Source organism: Borostomias antarcticus, assembly GCF_949987555.1.
Source record: "Borostomias antarcticus genome assembly, chromosome: 8".
NCBI lineage: Eukaryota > Metazoa > Chordata > Actinopteri > Stomiiformes > Stomiidae > Borostomias > Borostomias antarcticus.
In genome coordinates, this window is record NC_140241.1 from 25,079,158 (window position 1) to 25,104,157 (window position 25,000).

The following is a 25,000-nucleotide window of genomic DNA, read 5'->3' on the forward strand; positions in this document are numbered from 1 at the left end:
GAGGGACCGGCTGGCTGGGCTCAGGGTTAAGGATCAGGGGGACGATGCCTACGTACTCTTTGAGGAACTCTGAGAGGGTGAGGTGTTGGAGGGACTCTGCCAATTCAGCGCTGCCCTCGTCGTCTGCTGACTGGGCGCGCTTACGAAACTTTATTTCCCTAGGGGGGTACAACACACACACACAACTTTAACATAGTTTATATTGTTTATGATGTATGCTGGGTAACCAGGGAACCATTGGAAATTAGACTTTGGTCTGAATGGGCTCCCCTGGCTAAATAAAGGTAAAATGAAATAACATTACATTTTAAATATCCTAGACACACAAAACACACACACACACAGCACACACGCACACAACTTTAATACCCTAGACACACAACACACACACACGCACAACTTCAATATCCAAGATACACACCATGCACCCACGCACACAACTGTAATATCCCAGACACAAAACACACCCACACGCACACAATTTTAATATCCTCAGGAGACACATAGCACACTCTCTCACACACACACACACACACACACACACACACACACACACACACACACACATACTGTACACAGTCTTCCCAGACTTCCCATACTTCCCATGTTTAACTGCAGGGGGAGCTGTTTCCCCATGTCTGTGGCTATTGAGGCCACCCCAGCAGATGAATGGAGGGGAGGACAAAGCAGCTGGCACGGTGCCAAAAACCCTCTCTCTGAACAGGAGCACACTGAGGCAGGAAGTAGAAAGGATGCGTTTTCTTTGTCCGTCCCCTGCTTTCAGCGGGCAAATAAATCCCACCGCCCTGAATGATCAGAATGCCGCAATGAACCAATGAACCGGGCCAAACTGAACCCAAAGCTGCATTTAGATTTGTGCAGGAATCAGCTGACTGCTCCCGGGAGCATCTCTACACCCCTGAGCGTAGAAATGCACCGATTCACTTTTTTTTCAGTTCCGATCCAATTCCAATACCAGAATTTGGATATCAGCCGATACCGATCCGATACCAGCGGTCTTTTTTCTTGAATTATTATTTATGATTAACTTAATTATCATTAACATACACTTTATACACTTTGCACACACAGGGGCGAATTCACTAAAGGATTGCGCAGCTTTTCCTGACGCAAAGCCTGTGCAAATAAGTCAAAAATTATGTTTGCTATTCACAAAGCCCTCGCAAAGGGTGAAATACGGTGTTAACTGCGTTGCGTTCGTCATTGCGTTTCTCTGCGCCGGTGTTATTAGCTGATATTTAAATTAGGTAATATGGGAGGAGAATGTTCCCCTTTCTATGCAAATGAACATCATTGCAAAACCTGCCCAATTCACAAAGATCGGCGCAAATTGCCTCACGCAGTTAAAGTGAAATTAATTGCGTTTTCAGAGACGTGGTGGTATTTAAGCGCAAGGGGTGTCATGGCCAGCCTTTCCACTGATCATGGCAGCAGTGATTGTTGCGAGGCGAATTCGGCATCGCAATGCCAGGCATGTTGTTCGTGAGAGAATATTTAGAAGAAGGTCACTTTTTGATTTAACACTAGAACCACCGCGGTAGCTGTTTGGACACCAGAGCGCGCAGCTCTTCAGCCAACTGGAGGATGAAGTCGCGTCTGGGGAGGCTCAGTTGACTATGCGTCTCTCCACCCGTCCCCAGCGAGTCCAAGCTCCCCCAACGAATAATACTTATTTATAATAGCCTACATAGCACGAAACTGTGCGTATAATAGTCTATACGCGAAACTGCGCATTCCCTATAGCTGTTCATTGAACGGCTGGGGGCCGATATAGGTATAAATAAATAAAAACATAGCCTACACAATATTTTTTTTTATTTGAATGGTCTTGAAAATATTTTGCTTTTGTATCATAGGTGACGGCAGGTATCATCTTCAGCCATGGATGATGACTCCCGTGCGTAATCCTTCCAACGTTGGAGAGGCGGCGTACAACTGGGCTCACATCAGGACGCGCGGTGTGATTGAGTGCACATTTGGAATCCTGAAAAGCCGTTTAGATGCCTAGATCGTACCGGTGGGGCAATGTTATACACTCTCCCAAAAGTATGCCAGATCATCGTGCTGCAACTTGCATAACATAAAATGAAAATTTTTCCTTTGTTCGTCTTTTCAAATCATTCCACCTCCGTTTGCAGTCTTCCGCGTTTACACACACAAATGGCACTGACTGATTGGGAAATTAAACCCCAAATATGATTTTTTGCTGCAGTCGTGATATTTTTTGCGGAAAGCTGTGAGACATGTTTTTGAACCTCGTCCGTGAGGCCTTCAAGCTCGCTGTCTGAAAATCGTATCTTTCTTTTTCTGTCTGCCATCGTCCAATGATATGCATACGAGTTGTATGTGCTGTATGCGCAGTATTTATATTCATTTCCTATATCAGCAGCAAATTGCACTCAGCCGCAAACACCGAATGGGCGTGTTTGCGCTGGGATATTATTAGCGCAATGTCTTTAGTGAATAGGTTTTTAAAACGGAGCACATAGCTGGCGCAACTGACGCGCAATGTAATGGTGCAATTAGCGGGCGCAATTTGCTTTAGTGAATTCGCCCCACAGTATTCTTACTGTATTGCTACTGTACTGCATTGGACTGTTTTTATTATTAGGATATCTTGTATCTTGTTGCTGAGGAGCAAAAACCCAGCTCAGTGGCCTTGTGGTTAGTTAGTGTCCGCCCTGAGACTGGGAGGTTGTTAGTTCGATCCCCGGCCGAGTCATACCAAAGGCTATAAAAATGTTACCCATTGCCTCCCTGCTTGGCACTCAGCATCACCGCTGCTGCTCACCGCTCCCCCAGGGGATGGGTCAAATGCGGAGAACTAATTTCACACACTCAGGTGTGTGACGATCATTGGGCCTTTAACTTTAAAACATAATTTTACCCAACATATGGCTACTTGTATATTGGGTGTAGGTCTAACAATGAAATAATCATTGAATCCTACTATTCTATATGTAGTCTATATGTTCATTTTCTCATATCAGCACCCACTTTCATCAAATAAAAAGTAATTTGTAAAATATAATTTGTAAAATAGAAGCTTGGGATGAGACCCCTGTCTGCTCTGCTCTCCTGTCACTCACTCTCACCTGCAACAGAGTGGGTCTCAACCTCAGTAGAGAGCAACAGTGTCATATTTCACTGTGACACAACAAGAGTAAGTAGAGGGAGAAATGGCTCTAGTTTACAGATTGCCTCATTCATGTTGTCAGGTCCTCTATTAGCTTTGGATTCAAATCCGAAATATTGACAAATAGACACGCCACAGTCTAATGTAACCAACTCGAGCAGAGCACGCAACTCAAGCTTTTTGTCTTGTTGCGCCAGCTATTCGTGCTAGCAATCTCACTGATGGTCGTAGGCAGAGTTTTTAAATATCTATCTCTGTGCATCACCGCCTGTGCTATGGGCAGGCCAGCGGTCTGAGAACAGCCTGAGAACAGACAGAGAAAGGCAGGTCTGAGAACAGCCTGAGAACAGACAGAGAAAGGCTGGTCTGAGAACAGCCTGAGAACAGACAGAGAAAGGCTGGTCTGAGAACAGACAGAGAAAGGCTGGTCTGAGAACAGTCTGAGAACAGACAGAGAAAGGCTGGTCTGAGAACAGCCTGAGAACAGACAGAGAAAGGCTGGTCTGAGAACAGACTGAGAACAGACAGAGAAAGGCTGGTCTGAGAACAGCCTGAGAACAGACAGAGAAAGGCTGGTCTGAGAACAGCCTGAGAACAGACAGAGAAAGGCTGGTCTGAGAACAGCCTGAGAACAGACAGAGAAAGGCTGGTCTGAGAACAGCCTGAGAACAGACAGAGAAGGCTGGTCTGAGAACAGCCTGAGAACGGACAGAGAAAGGCTGGTCTGAGAACAGCCTGAGAACAGACAGAGAAGGCTGGTCTGAGAACAGCCTGAGAACGGACAGAGAAAGGCTGGTCTGAGAACAGCGTTTGAGGCTCGGCACCAACAAAGGAGCGCCCTGGAAGAGACAACCGTGAACTTAAAGAGGACAACGGTGCCCCGGGTCGCCAGGAAACCAAGTCGCCATGGGGACCTTACACGTCGCTCGCGGGTGCTTCTTTTCACCTCGTGCGAGTCTGAGAATGCCTGTGATGTCATAGTCCCTCGATGGGAGAGTGAAACACAAAAGGCCGGTGTGAATCTAGTCCAGGCGTATGAGTCACTTACAGACAGTAGACTGCACAGAATCAAAATACACATTTGTATTTCATGTGAAGCCAGTGACAACCTTCCAATAAAGTGAATCAGTTTGATTTGTTTTTTGATGTGACACTGAGGCAGGGTAATGTGAACCCAGCTGTCTGTAGCACACACTGGAACCATTACACTTCACACACCATGTTGTGAAAAGGCAGATCGCACGGTAGATCATTTTAATACGATCCATGAATGAATACCTTTTATGTTGCGGCTGCTCAGGTAGGCTGGAGGCTCTCCGTTCTGTGGACAGAAAGTATGATTACTAAATATGATTACTGATATAGTGTCGTAAACAGGGGAAGACATTGAAGTAGATGATTACGCAACAGACAATAGAGAAAGTCATGAAATCGGAGAGAGAGTGAGAGAGAGAGAGAGAGAGAGAGAGAGAGAGAGAGAGATGATGGTCAGATGTGTCAACAGGACTCATGTTCTGTACTGTAGCTATGCCAGTCTTGGCAGGGCACCATGCACATGCCCAGGAGCACATGGCCCTCTTGGCCTGTCTCACCCCCAGGCCGCTGGGAAAAGCGTGCTGCCTGTCACCCCTTGATTACATCACCACAACACCCCCCGCCCCCCTCACAGCGCCCCTTGTTGATGATGTCACCACAGAATGTTGCGATAGGACTATACGGTGATTAAGCAGGACCGCCAAGCCAGCCAATATAGGACACAACTCTCTCTCACACACACACACACACACACACACACACACGGGTACACACAGTGACGCAAACATTCACACACTCACACACACACACACATCTTGACCTTCCTATCTTTGTGGGGACCGCCTAAACCTAACCCTAACCCTAAACCCTAAATGTAACCCAAAATATAACATTTGACCCCTAACCCTCTAACCATAGCCCTATCCCTAAACCTAAAACCAAAGAACACCACCTAAACCTAAACCCTAACCTTTGACCCTAAAATTAACCCTTGTGGGGACATTTGGTCTCCACAACGTATAGTAAAGCCAAAACACACATACTCCCACACACCCCAACACACACACATACGCACACTTGCCGTAGCCATTGCCAAGCCTGGTTTTAGCTGAGCGCTGGAGGCTGGGGCATGCTGTACTTACTACCAGGGTGGAGCAGAGACAGAGATTTAGACAGAGAGATGTTCTGGAGGAGAGATCGGCTGTGGATGATGCTCTGAAACACACCGTCTACTGGGAGGAGGGAGGGGGGCAGAGTGGGACACAGGGCTCACTACGGCACACCCACACAGACAGGAAGTCTCACGACCAACAGCCTCAGGCCCCGTTTGAGCTACGCTGATCTGACACGACACGGACCGGTGTCAGCTGCACAGAGGAGCCCACACTTTCAGCCGTCCGTCCGCTCATAGATCAGAGGGACGCGTTTCCCGCCAGTCACTCAAACAGGGCCTTTGACGACTGCGTGGTCAGCAGGGGCCATGCAGCGGTCATTCGAGTGCCTGAACGACAGGGTCAACTCCGGATACGTGCAGCGCAACAGCTTGGGAGTTCAAAGAATTCAATTAAACCCCAAAGCATGGAGATATCCAGAATATTTGGATATATATATATTTGAACGGATATGAATGTATATTGCTGTGAAGGCATCAGGGTTGACCATATACCAGCATTAGTCATATTGAAGGCACTCTACCTAGGCAGATAGTAATAGTTAGTAGCTACGGGAAGCAGGTTAAATCATCTACACCTTCACACTCTCTCTCACACCAGCCAAACTCCCGATCAAATTTCATCCATGTCCTTTAACAACAAAAGCTCTCATTACTTATACTTAGATACAAGATAAAACAAGTTCTTAAAACACACAGTTTCGATGGGTTGTCTCAAGATTAAATGTCACATTAAATCAGTCACAACAATAAAAAAATCTGATTTTCTGTGTGATCACATCACGTCGTCGTCGTGCCAACACTAACCTGAGCCGAGGTCAGGGGTGGGGGTGGAGGGGTTGGAGCTGGAGGCGGAGTCTCTAGCAAAACGGGGGGGGCAAAGGCTGATCTTGGGGGAGGAGTAGGAGCGTAGACGTATCCCGTCATCCTGGAACAACACACACACACACACACACACACAACCCTCATAGATTGGTCTTTGTACAATGGTCCACATGTACAGTGCATTGGTCTTTAAAAAAAAAAAGAGGTGTACCTTTGAGGGCGTAGCGTCGCCAACAGAGGAGGCGGAGTTTGTACGAGTGCAAGTGAGGTAAGGGGAGGGTACGAAGCTGTCCCTCTCATCTCCACTGCTGCGGGGGTCGGAGGAGAGGCAAGAGAGAGGGGACTTCATCGCCAGCCCCGCCTCCTCCTCCTCCTCCTCACTGTCCACCTCCAGAGCTACTAGACTAGGGCTGAGGGCAGACAGATGAACACACACGGCCTCATCACAATCACACCGATACTGACACAGATACACACACCCCCCACACACACACACACACACACACACATACATACACAAACACACACAGACATAGACGCGTGCACACACACACACACCCACACACACACACACACACACAAATAGATACAGACATACTGTAGACACACACACAGATACAGACACAAACACACCGTGGATGAGCACACACACAAACACACACACAAACACACACACACAGACACACCCACATGCACACACCGCAGACACACACACACACACACACACACACAAACAGGATCACCACATAGCCGATACTATGACTGCAGAAAAGGCAAAATGCCGTTGTGGGGGTGAGGGGGGGGGCGGGGGGGTTAGTACTCAGATGTCATCATTAACTTACACACAATGTTATCATTGTTGATGACAACCCAAAGGCTCGAGTGACAAAGCGACGGACCAATAGGAGCAGCCTAATACCTGAGGTCACTGTGTTCCAGGGGAGGGCTCTCCCCGCGACCGGTCAGGTCCGACTGCGAAGGGAGGCTGGATCTGGCACGGGTCCGGTCCGCGGGGGAGGGGGAGGAGCAGAGGGGGGAGGAGGGGGGCGAGGCCCGGTCGTCCTCTGATCTGAAGGGGTGCGGCGGCGGGGGTGTGTCTGCGGCCAGGAGGAGGAGGGCCTCTGCATCCGCCGGGCCACGCCCCCTACTGTCTGTCCCGGAGCAGGCCCTGGTTACCCCGGCAACACGAAACTTCACATCCATATCCTCCACCTGAAAGAGAGAAAGAGGGAGAGAGAGATAAAGAGATAGATAGAGAGAGAGAGAGAGAGAGAGATAACAGAGACTGAAATATTAGACACTTAAATGAAAGACGAGGAGGTATGCTGTGACATCACTTCCAGGAACGCAGACAGAATAGTTTCTCCTTTTGTCGTGTTGCGTAACGGGCGGGCGGCGGTCTACCTGCGTCATCGGAGCGCTGTCGGAGAGGACCCGACTCCTGCCGTTGGTCAGAGACGCCAGTGGAGACGGGGCGGAGGGGGTGGGCTGGACCGGCCGGGCTTTCACTGCAGAACAACACAGTCCAAAACAGTCAGAACGGGTACATCCCAGTTCTTCTCCCTGCTCTGTCTGTCCTGATGGGAGCAAGATGGGAGCTGTCGAGCAAGAATTTGTTTTCCTTTGTTGAGTGATTTATTGTCAGTATGGATGGAAGATGGAGGGAGGCCACTTTAGATGAGAGATTCACCATTATCTGCCTCATGCCAAGGCAGATAGAGGGAGGAAGAGAGAGAGAGAGAGAGGAGAGAGAGAGAGAGAGAGGAGAGAGAGAGAGACAGAGAAGAGAGAGATGTTCCCAGATTCTGAGATAAACAGATATGCAATGCTGTCTGCAGAGAGAGTGTGTGTGTGTGAGAGAGAGAGAGAGAGAGAGAGAGAGAGAGAGAGAGAGAGAGAGAGAAGAAAAATACAAATTGATTTACGTAAAACTGCAGACAATGTATCACAGTATTCCAGAGAGAGACAGAAAGAGAGAGATTAACGATTGGTTGGCACATAATGATTCATGAGTCATGACTGTTGAACCAGACCCTGACCCAGAAACATTATTCAATTGTTCAATAACAGCTCGAAGAGAGTCGTGCGCCAGTATGATGGAATGTTAGAACACAACTGCAGTTATTAAATGATACTGTCGGACATGATGAAAGAAATTACTGTCTGCTTCAATATTCCTACAACCTTGTTCTATTCTGATAGGTGTGTGTACAGTATGTTCGTGTGTGTGTGTGTGTGTGTGTGTGCGTGTGCTGTATGTGTGTGAGACAGAGAGAGTGCACTTACAGTGTGCGTGTGTGTGAGCGTGCGCTCGTTCGAGTGCAGCTGTCTGGAGAGGAGAGCAAATCTAAATGGCAGGCTGTAGAAATACTCCTTTATGACCTTTAAAGGTTTGTTTTCATAAAAGCCTCCGTGGAAAGTCTAACACACACATCAAGGTTAACCCCTGACTGACTGGGCAGCAACGAGGGCATGCCCGGCCGACTGGGTTTGTCAGCGCAGACAGAACTAACACTTCAGTTATGCACAGCCTTTTTCCCTAGATGAGACCACGATTAAACATCACACCGTAGCAAGTACTGGGACAACAAAATGCAGTAGTAGGCTACACGGAAATGCAGTTGACATCGTGAATAGCGATTTTTCATGTCAACATTCCAATGACACGTTCCTTTGAAGGCTATCTAAATTAAACTAAGGTATTCCACACTTTTTACAATTTTTGAATGATTACTTGTGAAGATTTTGAGCTGTTTGAGATGTTTTTTTTGTCAACGTAAGGTAGCCATCTTTAATATTACTGCCCTGAGTTTCTTTGCTTTCGTCACTTCCGTGACTCCAACGCCAATTAGACATGCTCAAATGTCCCGACTCGTCACGAAAATTCTCCAAGGTAGCCAACGGTGTGCGACATTTACGAGCCACCGACCCTCACGGACGTTCACGACGGCCGATTATTGGCCTGGTGTGTCGGGGGCTTAGACAGTTGGGAGTGCCATGAGCGGCCTCAGTAAGAATAGTAAAAAGCTGAGGATGTATGTTATTCTTGGTTATTATTTGGATTAATAATAATTGAAATCCCACAGTGTAAGTGTATGTAGTAGGGTTGGGAATTCACCGGCTAACTCCTGCTGTGTACAGAATGATAATGATCAATGGTTGACGTGCGCTCGGCCTGGCCGACAGTCAGCTGGACCTGAGACCAGGGACGATGTGAGGTCCACCAGGGCCAGGAGGGGTCACGTCCTGGGTCAAGGTAGGGGTTTGTGAATAACCCACTCTGTGCCACAAGCAGGCTGGCTATATATGTACAAGTTTGCCCCCGGGAGGAATACGGGAGAGGAAATTAGCTGTTTGCGATCAATTAACCCCTTAAACAAAGATGCCTTATTGACAGTCGTTGCAAACTATCACATCCCGGGGGTTCCGTACACTTCTGCCTCGTCACATGGCTGATATGTATTCTACACGTTGTTACTGGAACATGAATGTATTATAGCACACTGATACACAGACAGGCAGGCAGGCAGACAGACAGACAGACAGGAAAGCAGACAGACAGACAGACAGACAGACAAGCAGACAGACAGACAGACAGACAAGCAGACAGACAGGCAGGCAGACAGACAGACAGGAAAGCAGACAGACAGACAGACAGACAAGCAGACAGACAGGCAGGCAGACAGACAGACAGACAGACAGACAGACAGACAGACAGACAGACAGACAGACAGGAAAGCAGACAGACAGACAGACAGACAGACCGTCCGACAGACCGACCGACCAGTATCCTGCGCACACTCTATGACAGCGCTGCTTGAGAAGACAGATTCCCTTCTCTGCGCCAGTACTGTGGGCCCAGCGACGTCAGCGGGGTTAGGCCAGCCAGCTAACGGCCTCTGGCCCAGTCCTGCGGAGGATCTGTGTTGTTTTCCAGCCTGTCTTTGATGTCTGGGCCAGCCGGCCGGGCCCAGACAGACTAGCCCGGCCTAGCCACGCCCAGGCTAATGTAGAGGAAATCCTGGGCATCAGTCAGGCATTTCCTGCTCTCTGCCGCTAGCATGGCTAATATGACACTACTGGTGGGTATCAGCAGGGATCTCCGGCTTCCTCACACACCTACCATCCCTCACCGTCCAGCCACGCCCATGAAAGGCCATACTCGGTCGCCCGTTTATCTTTCTATCTCCATCTATCACTCTCTTTCTCTCTCTCTCTTTCTATCTCCATCTATCACTCTCTTTCTCTCTCTCTCTTTCTATCTCCATCTATCACTGTCTTTCGCTCTCTCTCTCTTTCTATCTCCATCTATCACTGTCTTTCGCTCTCTCTCTCTCTTTCTATCTCCATCTATCACTCTCTTTCGCTCTCTCTCTCTCTTTCTATCTCCATCTCTCACTGTCTTTCGCTCTCTCTCTCTCTTTCTATCTCCATCTATCACTCTCTTTCGCTCTCTCTCTCTATCTCCATCTATCACTGTCTTTCACTCTCTCTCTCTTTCTATCTCCATCTATCACTCGATCTCTTTCGCTCTCTTTCGCTCTCTCTCTTTCTCTCTTTCTCTCTTTGGTTGGAGTGGGAGCGTGGACCGGATGATCCCAAGGGCGGCCATGTTCTGGGACAACAGACAGACACACACACACACACACACACACACACACACACACACACACACACGCACTCTCATCCTGTCAATGGAAAACCGCAACTGCCTTTCCCCATCGTTCCCTGGAGTCTCTGGGTGATCTGGACGCAGATGTGGAAAGTCTAAAAACCCCGGGGGTCTTCTGCTGCTGTTACCACAGAGGGGGGCGGAGGGGACTCATCCGAGCAGCCAGGGGGAGGAGCGCGCACCCGGAACCTCTAAACCAGAGGACTGCTACCGTCCGAGGACGAAGGCATGATATAACCGCACAGACACAATATCAACCTCTGTTTTAAGAGGTTTAAAAAGTTCATCCCTACAGCGAGAGGGGGGCGAGAAAGGATAACACACACACACACACACAAGCACGCACGCAAGCACACACACACACACAGCAGAGTGCGTCAGCATGGGGTATCTGGCTGGCAGGTTTCCAGGTGTCTGTCTGTCAGCAACACCAGACTTTAGGCACTGAGTTTACCACAAACTCTGCAACAAACCAGCCGTTTCCCCCGACAACGCACAGGAAATTAGCATTCCACGTAGCCATGGCGACCTCCTAAACCTCACAGCATCCTCCACCTCAATTACAGTTTTACTAGTAGGCGTGTGTGTGTGTGTGTGTGTGTGTGTGTGTGTCTGTGTGTGTGTGTGCATGTGTGTGTGTGTGCATGCATGCGTGCGCGTGTGTTTATGTGTGTGTGTATGCAGGTCAGGAGGGGAACTCAAGGTTCCAGCGTGTGTGTGTGTGTGTGTGGATCATCTTAAATGTCAGCTTTTGTAAGCCTATGACATTTGAGCTTGTTAACATTCCTGCCTTCACTCCAATTACAGAGGACCACTGTCCAACCCCAGAGTTGGGGGAGCAGGGGGGGGGGGTTTGCAGAGGAATCCCCCCCCCCCCCTTTTATGGGGAGTTTTCCCGGGACACGCCTGTCCCCATTCCTGCTTTTGTGCGAGTGACATTGCAGATTCCTGGTGGTCACTGGGAGGGCCAGTGTGGCGGCAGCAGAGACGGACCCTGTTTGGGGAGAAGTCCAGGGAAGAAGTCCAGGGAAGAAGTCCAGGGAAGATAATACATCCATTACCTCAAAGAGACAGGGGTCGGTAAAACGTTTGGATTACTCTAAAGTATAAGTGCTTTCCATGAAGGCCTCCTGTTTGGACAGCGGTTTGCGCTGAGGGATGGTTTTCAGCAGACACAGCCGCGGTTGTTCGGTAGTTGACGTATTTGTTCTTCGATTTCCAATATGACGTTGAATAAAGTTTCCCCGCGAACATGACAAGCTGCCTTGTCGGTCACTGTTGATATAGGCAGCATGCAAGTATGGCAAGGGATCTGTACTCCACTGGGCCAGAGGCTACCGGACAGAGGATGTACTGTACACAAGGTTGAAGTTCAACTGAAGACCAGCAGGGGGCAAAAATAGGGGGGGTAAAAACTTGGCAACGTCTGTTCTCAGAGCACCCACTCTGATTCACACTGAAGTCCTGATTGAATGTCAACAGATTAGACAGAGAGAGAGAGAGAGAGAGAGAGAGCGGTGGGGGGGGGGGGGGGGCTCACCTTTTAGTAATGGAGGGAGCATGTCATCATCATCATCATCATCATCGTCATCATCATCATCCAGTGATAGGACAAGCTGTTCTTCAAAAACCTGTTTGACAAAACAGCGAACAAAGAGAGCACATTAGAGAGGTCTGGGTAAGAACAGAACACGCACACACACACACACGCACGCACGCACGCACACACACACACACACACACACACACACACACACACACACGCACACACACACAGGTTCAGTAAGGAGGTGAAGCAAAGCCCATAGACAGTATACTATGTGGTCCTGTCCAGTTGTCTTCAGATTTATCTCCGGAAAAAGCCTGGTGTTTCTTCATACTCACGTTGTCTTCTCCCTGAGGCTGCTTGGTCACGTCTCCCTGAGGCCCGCTCACATCTGCAAGGCAGAGAGAGAGAGAGAGAGAGAGAGAGAGAGAGAGACTCAGCCTAGAAATACGCTTCCAGTAATGAGGAGTGAGAGATCAAGCCCCCCACATTGAAGCAGCAGGGCGGTAGCACGCACACACACACACACACACACACACACACATACACACACACACACACACACACACACACACGCACACACACACACACACACACACACACACATGCACAGATTAGGGGTCTTGTTTCTGAACAGTCCAGTCGATACCCAGGTACATTTCCTGTCGATAGCAAGCCTGCTGTCTCTATGGTTACTGAAAACACGATATATACATATATATACGATACTGAAGGCTGTGGAGGACAAGCAGTACCTGTTTGTGAGAGTAACGTGTGTGTGTGTGTGGGGGGGGGGGGGCACTGCTATTACAGAGGGACAAGCAGCCCACCCAGGAGGGAGGGAATGAGTCCCAAACTATTACTCTGCTGATGTTCTCACAAAGAGCTTTCTGTGTGTGTGTGTGTGTGTGTGTGTGTGTGTGTGTGTGTGTGCGTATGTTACCACTCTCTACAGTCCACAATACGCACACACACAGTCAATTTGTGCAGCTTGTATATGGGCACAGTGTGTGTGTGTGTGTGTGTGTGTGTGTGTGTGTGTGTGTGTGTGTGTGTGTGTGGTGTGTGTGCGTATGTTACCACTCTCTACAGTCCACAATACGCACACACACACACAGTAAATTTGGGCAGCTTGTATATGGGAACAGTGTGTGTGTGTGTGTGTATTACAGGTTCCCAGGCAAACCCTGGACACACATTCCACACACTCTTAACATCGCAGGACTGTTTCTTCATCTGTTTCATCTTGGATGATTCTAAGCAGGATCAACAGAGTATGACACCACTGCTCTGGAGCTCTGGCACACGCTCTCATTCTTCTCCTCTCCTGCCCTCTCTTCTCTCCTCAAATGTTCTCTCCTCTCCTCTTCTCGTCTCCTCTCTTCGTTCCTCTTCTCTTCTCTCCTCTCCTCTCCTCTCCTCTCCTCTTCTCTTCTCTTCTCTTCTCTTCTCTCCTCTTCTCTCCTCTTCTCTCCTCTCATCTTCTCTTCTCTTCTCTCCTCTTCTCTCCTCTTCTCTTCTCTTCTCTTCTCTTCTCTTCACTTCTCTTCTCTCATCTTCTCTTCTCTCCTCTTCTCTTCTCTTCTCTTCTCTCCTCCTCTTCTCTTCTCTCCTCTTCTCCTCTTTTCTCCTCTCTTCTCTTCTCACTCTCTAACACAACCCCTGTCCTTGTCTATGTGTAGCGTGGGTGCTGATTAATTCTTGGTACGGTACACACACACACACACACTTATCTGACAAGTGTGTGCTGGGAAGTGTGTGGCATGATGGGACCACACACACGTCACGTGTGTTTTGGTCAGACCTCTCTCTCTCAGGCTGGTGTGTCCTAGGTAAACAGCAGTGATGTAACTAGCTCCTCATTAGCATCCCGGCCAGAACATGAAGCCGTCTATGAACCACGGGAGGGGTGTGGGCGTGGCTAAAGCGCCACGATACGTTTTAAGAACCAGGTTCTAAATTTTAGATTCTAAATTCTAAATGAGAACGCGCTATAGAAGCCGAGCAGTAGTTTGGTCCTGCAGAGACATATTTGAGATGAAAGCTCACCCGTGTCTTTGTCCTTGACCTTGCTGTGGACGAGCTCCTCCCTGTCACCTCTGAGCTCGGTGATCTGGAACAGACATGAGCAGACACCACTATGAACATGAAACCCTTATTGTCAAAGTGTACGTGTCCTTTATTCTTCTTTAAATAGAAGAGAGCTTTTTAAGTGATTTCCCTACTATTTTGTCAGTTCACAGCCCTCTCTTCTCAGTCAGACCAGTTTTTGTGGTAGCAACTACAGTAAGACTATACAGTTCAGCCCTCCCGGCATTGTAATTAAACTGGCACTGGTCGCTACATTATGTAACCTAATCTTTCACATAGGTCATATACATGTAACTGTAGTACCTGTTATTATAGCATGATTACAGCACATAACAACAGACTGTCATTCACCGTGGCCATGTTTACTGTTGGGAGCTTGTTATAACCATAATGACCCAGAGTTTTATTGTGTTTGTTCCTCCTGTATGAACACGTTTAGAGACAAGTCAAACAGTTTTCTGATGGATTACATAATGTAATGCAGGAAGACTCGTGACGCTGTTGGCAGCTCCCAATTTTTCACGGGCTCGAAATTTCGGATTAAATGTTAGAATAAAACAAAACATTGGGAGCTGCCAACAGTGCTGCAAGTCTTTCTGCATTACATTAGTTACCTTTTTTTGACTGAGCATCTAGAAAAGAGATATGCCTTTGTATACTCTGATTTCTCTGGCTTATAATATAATCACACAAGTCCATGTACCTTTAGTTCGATTTTTTTAATTATTATTATTAATTTTGTTCCAAATCCAGCTACCCCTGCTGGCGTTCTGTGACTACACTGGCCCCCGGACGGTCTGGCTGAACTCTGTTCTCCTCTCACCTGTCTGAGAACCTTCTGGTCTGTTAGTTTTTCCCTGAGGAACACGATGCTGTCCTGAACGCTGCTGCCAACCGCCCGTTGGGCCGTGAGGGTCAGGGAGTCCGAGCTGGGGCAGAAGAGCACGGTCCGAGAGCTGTCGGACCACACACAGCTCACCCCGACAGGAGGGGCATCTGCTTGGACCGGGGGGCTGCCAGAGATTGAAGAAACAGACGGGTTGGTTTGTTTTGTTCTCGGATAGAGATGGCATGACTCTGCTCAAGACCAGCTGCCTCTGCACCTGTAACGCTGCCAAAGCTCTTACACAGAATAAGATGAACAACAAGTACAATGCAAAAATAAGAAAGAAAGAAAGAAAGAAAGAAAAAAAGAAAAAAAAAAAGAAAGAAAGAAAGAAAGAAAGAGAAAGAAAGAAAGAAAGAAAGAAAGAAAGAAAGAAAGAAAGAAAGAAAGAAAGAAAGAAAGAAAGAAAGAAAGAAAGAAAGAAAGAAAGAAAAAGAAAGAAAACATTTTGATGACAAAAGAGGAAAAATGAGAACATGCACTTTATCGCCAATGAGGAAACAAGGTTTGTCTGAGAACATCTGTCACTCATCTGAGAGGTGAGGAGTTCATTCCTCTCATGAATAAGTGATGGTGATGTCACTCAGGGACGCCTACATGTGATGAGACGGGTTGGAGACTCACGTGGCGAGCGCCCGGAACAAGGCGTGGTCTCCCCCTCTCTGGGCCAGCTGGAGGGGTGTGTCTCCCTCCTGATTGGGCAGGGTCAGTGACCTCTGACCCCTGGGCTGGCGAATCAGGAAGCGGGAGAGGCAGAGCAGACCCAGACGCACGGACAGGTGGAGGAGAGTCTCTCTGGGGTGGAGCTCAGCTAGAGAGAGAGAGAGAGTGAGAGGAGGGAGGGGGAGAGAAAGATAAGGAGAAAAAGTGTGCGAGAGAGAGAGGAAGAGAGAGAAAGAAAGAGAGAGAGAGAGAGAGAGAGAGAGAGAGAATATAAAACCTCTAACCTAAAACAGATAAAGCAGTATTGGTCCCCCATATAAGAGATAATATATGAGTATCCTGGCTTGTACCACTGACAAATCATGCTGCCATGGTTGCGACCCCTACTAAGCTATTCACACCATCCCTACTCATATTTACTTTACACGCTAAACATCCGGTCTCTGGATATAAACACACTTCACATCTCTTGCATAACCTATGTGCCACCATGAGTCTACTCAAACACACTCTGTCTATATTAAGAATGGTACGTAGCAGGCGACATCACGCCGGTTGTGTGGAGTCCACTATATAAGGAGAAGATGAACACCAGAGGAAGCAAGTATTTCACTGAGCTAGGGTCAAGAACTTGCTCATAGCTGGGGTGTATGGGAGGAGTATTCCTCTCTCTATTATACTGAACATTAGGACACAGCACAAACACACAAACACACACAATGAAGAAAACAGGTTCAGCATGTTTTTACTTTACTATTGTAATTTATGAGAGAAGGTGCAGGTGGCCACAGGGCAAACGTCCTTTACATGGGACCTGGTTGTTTGGGAAGCACACCCTGAATGTCTCTAACACTAGACTGACACAACTCTATCTTTCACTCTGTTCTTCTCTCTCGAGCAACGAGGACAGGGTAGCGAAAGGGCAGCGTTACTATGGCGACGGAGTATATCTCTCTTCAGTCTCAACCTCTAGAGACTTTCTCTAACTCTCACTCCCTCTCAGAATCACAATCAGTTTATCGGCCGTGGTAGTTTTTTACACGTACTAGGAATTTGCTTTGGTCGATCTCCATTCCTTCCTCTCCCCCCACTTTGTGACTGTGCGTCGAAAGGCTCTGTCATCTCCTCGATTGTGACCCGTATCATCAGATACGGATGAATACACAGTCTTTTTCAGCGTCCGAGTTCAGCAAGCAGGAATTCCATTCACGAAAGTCTTGTTGAGAGAACTTGAGAAAAACCAAGCGTGAACTCTATCGTTTTCGTCTCTGCTCATGTCAGCGGAGCGTGTCTCTCCTAGAGAGACGGCGTAGAGGCTCGGCTTGGCGTCCGCGGCCCGCTAACAGGAGTTGACACCGCGGCACACAGACAATGCGTGACCTTTACGACGAGACGGGCAACCATTCATCGGCACGATTTAGCAAACACAATCAACCCTGCCGCTTATGTAAGAGGCTGTGGGTGAACTCGGTCTGCGCGGCTACCTACCTAGCCATCCCTTGTCCCTCGCCTCTGACTGCGGAAGTTAGATTCAGCCGGGTAGAATAACTAGCGGTTGCCGGGTTTCTAAAGTGGAGTATTTTCTTGCGCTCGTATTTCGCTACCTGCACCGCTAGTCTGTGCAGTACGTGCCCTCGGGCTTGTTTATTGTTTCGTGCTTGGCAGGACGGCAGTAGCCTACGGGGCTGCTGAATGGAGAGGCAGACTGGCACCGGCGAGCTGACGATCAGCTGTACCCACCCTGGGAAATTGAACGCCGCGTACAGTAGCTCCTTGTTCAACGCTGGAAGCGTCGCAGGGTTCAGGGTTCGGTATTGTCAACCCGGTTACACTCCCCCCCCCCCCCCCAACCAAAATGGACTCCCCACACCGACGGCGACGCCAGACGATTGAGCTGAGCCCAGCCGGGTATCCGGAGTCACCCGCACCACTGTCACAGGCGTCACCACGTCGCTCGTATCACTTCCACCCTCACTTGCCCACACTGGGTTCGATGATCTCGTGTCCTCCGACTTGCCAACTGATATCCAGGAGTGAGTTTGACCAGTTCTACTCGATTACGAAAGGAACATATCGCCAAAACCTCACCATCAGGCCAGAGCTCCCTACATGGTAACTGTGATGCACTGGTGGTGGTTTGTTTCAGTAGGTGCGTGCGTGTGTCTGTGCATGTGTGTGTGTGTGTGTGTGTGTGTGTGTGTGTGTACAACAGTTGACGTATGGTGAGACAGATGGTCCAGAGCTAACCGCACTGAACACACCTCAGCTGTGAGACTCAGCTTATCTTCCTCCAGAATACTAATGGCTTTGGAACACACACGCACACACACACACACACACACACACACACACACACACACACCACTCTTTGGTCGGCTGGTGATCTTTGACCTACACACATGCAGCCTAGACTCCATATCATGATCTGAGTCTTGATGACTCCAACGTCAGGGTTGGCGGCCTACCAGTATGTTGTACAGCTACTGTATAATACTATTGTGCATTTACAGTTGACATGTTTCTACGACAACCCCGGAATGTTCTCTGTTGAAATGAGAGGGAAAATCTTCATGATTAATATTTCTCTTTCCAATCGTGGGAGAAATGCTTTGTAGACTATCTCCCGCGTCCGCTGCTAATTATGATCTATATGACTGATGGCATGAGACGAGGAATTCCTAAAAACCTCCTGTTTTTGAAGTGTCAGAAAGCATCAGAAGAAGCTTGTTTCACCTGGAGGTGCTCCCAGTTCAGCCAGACCAACTCCTGGCCTCAGGACGCCATCTTTATCCTCACAAAAAAAACTGCTGAGCTAGAACCAGGTCCAGTCTTAGATTTCCATTTTAGTTCAGTCTACTAATTTTGCTCGGTGTTTAATGTTGATGTTTGTCGGATTCTTAATATGCACACGACCACATGTGTTTCCCACTAATGGTAAAAAATAGTATGACATCATTCTCAATCTAAACACAGTGATTCTGATCCCTAGTCAACACATGTTGTAGTCAGCTTCACACGGCATTATGCTGTAGTATTATGGGATGGATAAATATTTACCTTCTCTGGGCTGGCTGCCCATGCTGCTCCACTGTGGAGGGAAGTCCATGTTAGCCATGGCCTGGGTTATCCTCTCATCCATCTCCCTGAGACCAGCTTCATCCTCCAGGCTATGTCCAGCCACCACAACCCCCTCATCCTGGTTCACCTGCCCAGGACAGGGCTCTTTCTCTGGACCGCCACTCCTGTCTCTGGCCCCCTCCCCCGGCGACAACCTCCGTAGCACCTCCAGGTAGCTTTGTGGGCTCAGACGGTCGGCGTTGGTTACCAGGTACTCTGCCACTTCCTGTGCCGCATCACGGACATACTCAAGAGAGACTCCGCCCACATAGGGTTTGACCACGCCCCCTGTGTGGAGGTAGGCGGAGACAGAGGCGGTTTCCAGGAGGTCGTGACCTGCGGGGGAGGACGACATCGCGTCTATTATTGCCCGGGACTGTCGGAGCCACGCCTGAACGACTGTTGTTTTGACAGTGAGTGAACCTTAACTTCAGAGGAAAGTCATGAAAAGTGGAGTTCAGTGACCCGCGTTCAGTCGGCCGGGCCGGACCGACTCACCGGGAACCGTGAAGCGCAGGGAGGCCCCGTCGTCAGTTCTCTTCGCCACGGTCACATGCGTCAGCTTGGAACCTTCGAGGACCACGTAGAACTCGGCCTGCTCTGGTTCCGGGTCCGGGACCCGCAGCGCAGCACAGACCTCCACCTGGCCCTGGAGAGAGAGGGAGGGGGGAGAGAAAGGGGGGGAGAGAAGAGGGGGGGGGGCAGGGGAGAGAGAGAGAGAGAGAGGAGGGGAGAGAGAGAGGGGGGAGAGAAAGACAGGGGAGAGAGAGAGGAGGGGAGAGAGAGAGGGGAGAGAGAGAGGAGGGGGGAGAGAGAGGGGGGGAGAGAAAGAGAGGGGGGAGAGAGAGAGCAGGCGGGGAGAGAGAGAGAGGGGGGGAAAGAGAGGGGAGAGAGAGAGAGGAGGGGAGAGAGAGAGTCGGGGGAGAGAGAGAGAGGAGGGGAGAGAAAAGAGAGGGGGGAGAGAGAGAGAGAGAGAGAGGGGAGAGGGAGAGAGCCAAAAGAAATCAGATATTGTGACACTCCAGTTTGTTAACCAGTGAGAGAAACAAGGTCGATACATAAAACCAGCCCGTCAACACGCGTACATTCCTCAGTCACCTCATCAAGGCAGCCATTCAGAATCCACCCCCTTTTAAACAACACCCTAGTGCTCCACCAGAGAACGTCGACTCTGGGATGGAACACTTTCCTGCCTGGGGAGGAATAAGGTGTGTCTGAAAAGGTTCTTTTCTCTTTCTCCCTCTCTCACGCTAAAGCCTCACCATTATTTTCAAGTCCTCCTCCGACATTTCCTGCCCTCCCTGGGCTCTGAGGGGCCCTTCAAAGTTAATGATGGAGGGATGGGAGAACGGAATGAGGGAGAGGGAAAGAGAGAGAGAGAGAGACCCCCTCCGCCAGTCCCATGCTGTGGGAATGTCCCACCGTCCGCTCCGCGGCTCCGCACTTCACTCGTCTCTTCAGCCGACACTCAGATACCAGCTTTCCTTTCACCTCCTTCATGATCCTTAATCCCCCCCCCCTCACCCCCCCCCCAACACAACCTTTCACCATTCTCCTTTTTCTCTCTCCTCATGTCTTCCTAGATCCTTATTCCTTCACCTGCTTCTTTCACCTCGCGTCTCACTTTCTACCCCCCCCCCCGCATGATGCCTTCCTCCACCTCCATGTCATCCCTCCCTCCCTCCCACCCCTCTCTCCCTCACTCTCTCCTTCGCGTGGGGGGATCCGGTTTCCCTCGGCGACCGACACAGCCGGTGTCCTCTGAAGACGAGAAGGGTGGGACGCGAACTGCTGCGGCAACCCCGACCCTGGCATGAGGGACGGCCAAATGCGCGGGGGTTTGGGGAGAGGCGAGACAGACAGACAGACAGACAGACAGACAGACAGACAGACAGACAGGCAGGCAGGCAGGCAGGCAGGCAGACAGACAAGGAGACAGGCAGACAGACAGAGAGACATACATACAGAGAGACAGACACACAGAAACAGACACACAGAGAGACAGACAGACAGAGAAATAGACAGACAGACAGACAGACAGACAGACAGACAGACAGACAGACAGACAGACAGAGACAGACAGAGAGACAGACAGACAGACTGACAGACAGACAGACAGACAGACAGACAGACAGACAGACAGACAGACAGACAGACAGACAGGCAGACAGACGGACAGACTCACGGACGTCACGGACGCCGCTTATCCTACCGTGAGTGACTGGTTGAGATTCGATGGGCCGTGTGACCCAAACAACATCATTAGGAACACCATTGGCCTCCAGTGGGCTGAGCTAATAGACTGAGCTAATGCACCGTCTGAGTCATCACGAGCCTGTCCCACTGCCCTGAGAGCCCGGGTAAAGACAGCAGAGTATCACACTAGTAGGACATGATACATCAGCTGCATCAATATTTCAGCATGGCTTCTTCCATGAGGTCTAACACATGACTGGGAAGGACCGAGAGGAACTAAAAAAAGGAAATCCCCGGGCAAAGACAGTACATCAGTAAACCGACGACGTGATCAAACAATCATAAATCTGATATCTAGCCTTTTCAATAGAGGCGAACCAGGAAAAGGAAAAGTGAACTCCACAGACTAGTTGAGTAGCAAACGGCTAGGGAATATAGCTTCCCAGATAAGATAGGATTGTCCGGAACAGTTGATAAGGAGCTGAGCCGATAGGGTAGAGGCTGGAGCACTGAGGGGAGGGGGCAGGAGGAGGTGTGGGGGGGGGGCAGGGCGGACCAGAGTGGAGCCCATAGCAGGTTGATCCATGGTCTTTGCCCTAGGCGTCCCTCATGACTCTGTGACGCATTTGGTTCCAGTGACACCTGAATAATTCACAGGGAGGTGAACTCATAGCGTTTGTCGGGAGGGTGTTCGGGTTTAGATCTGGTCCCTAATGTGCTCATTATGGAAGATGAGGGTGGTGACGATGGCCCTAAACCTCAACCCAGCTGTGTTGGTCACGCTGTCCGGCTAACGGCAGCAGGTCCATGTTTGAGCAGTCGTCATTAGGAGGAGCGAGAGAGAGAGTGGGAGAGAGAGAAATTAGAGTGGAGAGAGAGAGAGAAATTAGAGAGGAGAGAGAGTGAGAGAGAGAGAGGGTCAGAGAGAGGAGAGATAGAGAGACAGAGAGAGACAGAGAGAAAGAGACAGAGAGAGAGAGACAGAGAGAGAGAGATAGAGAGGGGCAGAGAGAGGAGAGAGAGAGATAGAGAGAGACTGGTGTTGAGCTCTCATGTGTGTTATCTCCCGAGTGATCAGGTGATACAGGTGACATCAAGGGAACAAGCTTACAACAGCAACAACAACAGCAGCAGCAGCAGCAGCAGCAGCCGGCTCAATAACAAGTCTAATAATGAGTCAGAGCAGGAGTGTGACGCGGATGAGGCAGAGGAGAGGATGGAGGAGCAGTGAGCCTGGATAAACACAAGCCATCATGCAGCACACAGAATAACATTGTTTTAGAAGCACTGAATTCTCTCTCTATCCCTCTTCCCCCTCATCTCTCTGTCCAAAAAAGCTCATTAAAGGTAGGGTAGGCATTTTTTTTCCTAAAGCACCTTTTTATTTATATTTTTGCAATTGTCTTCATATCCCTAAATAAATAAAATGCTCTGAAACAAAATATATATAATCTGTGGAAGTTGCAGGACTGTAATAAGCCTGTCCAATCATTTCACCGTGCCCACTTGAAATGATTGGGTGGATTGGGTGGCCTACCTGCCTGTACCTGCCTAGCGAGTGTCATTTGTTTCCCCCCAGTTTGGAGGATGGGTTTGAAGGGAGGCCTGAAGAGAGGGGGCAGGGGGTTTTTTCGGTTGGATTTTCAAAATCAAACTCTTCCTGGCTTCTACAAAATCACCTACCCTACCTTTAAGTCAAGTGCTAGAACAGCTGGTTGAGTTTATACTGTGCACTTTGAAGTTTGCTGAATCGGAGCATAATCTTGACTGCTATTATTGTCCCTTATTAAAGCTAATGGCTAATGGATCTACTTTGATCAAAGATCATGAGAACAGGCTGCCTAGATTTTGCTCATTACTGTCTGGAGTAATAGGGTTAGATATGAGGAAACACAATACCTTGTTTCTCAAGTTATCCCACTTCAAGAGTTACCAAAGGTGATGTTTTTCAGAGGTGGAAACACTACAAATATTCCAAAGGTATGTCATCCCAAAGAGATATGGAAGACACAATTGACAAAGAAAAATTAAGACTCAATGTACCAGAATGGAATCCCATGGGAGCCTTCCGTGTGTGTGTGTGTGTGTGTGTGTGTGTGTGTGTGTGTGTGTGTGTGTGTGTGTGTGTGTGTGTGTGTGGGTGTGTGTGTGGGTGTGTGTGTGTGTGCTCTAGATTCTCCCCTCAACAGAGTCACATACCTCTGATTCAATCTAGTGCATTAATGAGATATTAATTAATGTCAGAGACTGCCACTAAAACATGCAGGGCTCAGTGAACCTACCACATCACAGACCAGGGACTCAGAGCACAGATAAATACTGTAGTTACATTTAGGCAAAACCTAATTGAAATGCTTCAGGTGTCACGTTATGATTTGCAGTCACATTTCTGCAGACACATCTCAGTTATTGTCTCATGATTTATCAATTTCTGGCAGAGAACCAGTAGTTTATGTTTTATATTGTTTATATAGAAGTATACTGTACATCCCTCTCCTGCTTCCCTCATATCTTTCAGCTATAAAATAAGTGCACAATGAGGGGGTCCTATTGGTCTGGTAAAACCAACATGGCAAACACATTACATACGTACACCGATTCGTAGAAAACAAAAGCTTTCAATCATTAACCTGTGCAGACAGATAGCACCACCTGGTCAAGCTCGTTCAGCAATGTTCTCATAAGTGCTATCGGCAGCATGCTGGCACCTGCACACACACATGCAGGATAATGTGGCTGGCGTCAGTCAAATCTGCATTTGTGTATAACAATAGCTGTTTAAACAGTGGTCAAGTAGAGAAAATGTTGTGAAAAAGGTCTTGGGACCACTATCTGGTAGACTTTAGAGTAAGACATGAGTGGGCAAGAGAAGCTGGCAAATAAAGACACAACCTAAAAACTGCAATGAAAGTTAAAGTATTTCTGTACGCAGTCATGCGGTACTGATGTACCGCATGATACAAGATACCAAAAAAAAGATACCAAAAAAAAGTCTGGTGCTTTGGAAACCTTGCAGTGTTTACATGATCTCACCCAAAACACCCCGAAACAGAACACAAATACCAGGCATCTAGCGAGTGATCACTCACCTGCAGCCAACAATAGCATATAGCTAGGACCCCCCCATACGTGCGCACACACACACACACACACACACACACACCATGTATATCAGTCATTTCTCTTATAGGGAGAAAGAGAGAGACAGATAGAGATAGATAGAGAAAGATAGAGGTAGAGAGAGAGAGAGAGAGAGAGAGAGAGAGAGAGAGAAAGACTTGAGCACATTCAAAGGAACTCAATAAATCTCTGTCTGGCCATTTTTTTCACACAGCTCTAACCACAAACCACCTCTTCAGATATAGCCAATTACCACATGGAGAACTGGCTGCCCAACACTCAATACTACCATTTGTCCATTGTGCTGCCTTGCAGTTTCTGGCATGAGCCAGACTCTGTGTTGTCTTTGTACAGGCCCTCCATAAAACTTTAACAGGCCGGTTACAATAACACTCTCTCACTCACAGATATCCACTCCAGAGTGCATACGTACACAAAGCCTGGCATTGAGACCTGGACCTCAGTCAGGTTGAGTGAGGCCTGTAACGGCTGCTCTGTGACCCCCCTAGGAGGGGAGAGCA

The 25,000-nt window shown here is 48.7% G+C and overlaps 1 protein-coding gene across 1 annotated transcript in view; it reads right to left on the minus strand.

The window, feature by feature from the left end:
• The window catches only part of arhgef28a (Rho guanine nucleotide exchange factor (GEF) 28a), a gene marked incomplete at both ends in the record, with an annotated part of 63,535 nt that overhangs the window by 37,289 nt on the left and 1,246 nt on the right, over positions 1-25,000 (minus strand). The window contains 14 exons of the mRNA XM_084442554.1: positions 57-158; positions 4,436-4,478; positions 5,335-5,424; positions 6,171-6,291; positions 6,400-6,598; positions 7,108-7,400; positions 7,593-7,696; positions 12,401-12,491; positions 12,745-12,797; positions 14,456-14,519; positions 15,321-15,510; positions 16,008-16,194; positions 19,104-19,499; positions 19,662-19,812. Of these exons, the coding sequence (XP_084298680.1) occupies positions 57-158; positions 4,436-4,478; positions 5,335-5,424; positions 6,171-6,291; positions 6,400-6,598; positions 7,108-7,400; positions 7,593-7,696; positions 12,401-12,491; positions 12,745-12,797; positions 14,456-14,519; positions 15,321-15,510; positions 16,008-16,194; positions 19,104-19,499; positions 19,662-19,812 (2,084 nt within the window). The remainder of the gene's footprint in view (positions 1-56; positions 159-4,435; positions 4,479-5,334; positions 5,425-6,170; positions 6,292-6,399; positions 6,599-7,107; positions 7,401-7,592; positions 7,697-12,400; positions 12,492-12,744; positions 12,798-14,455; positions 14,520-15,320; positions 15,511-16,007; positions 16,195-19,103; positions 19,500-19,661; positions 19,813-25,000) is intronic.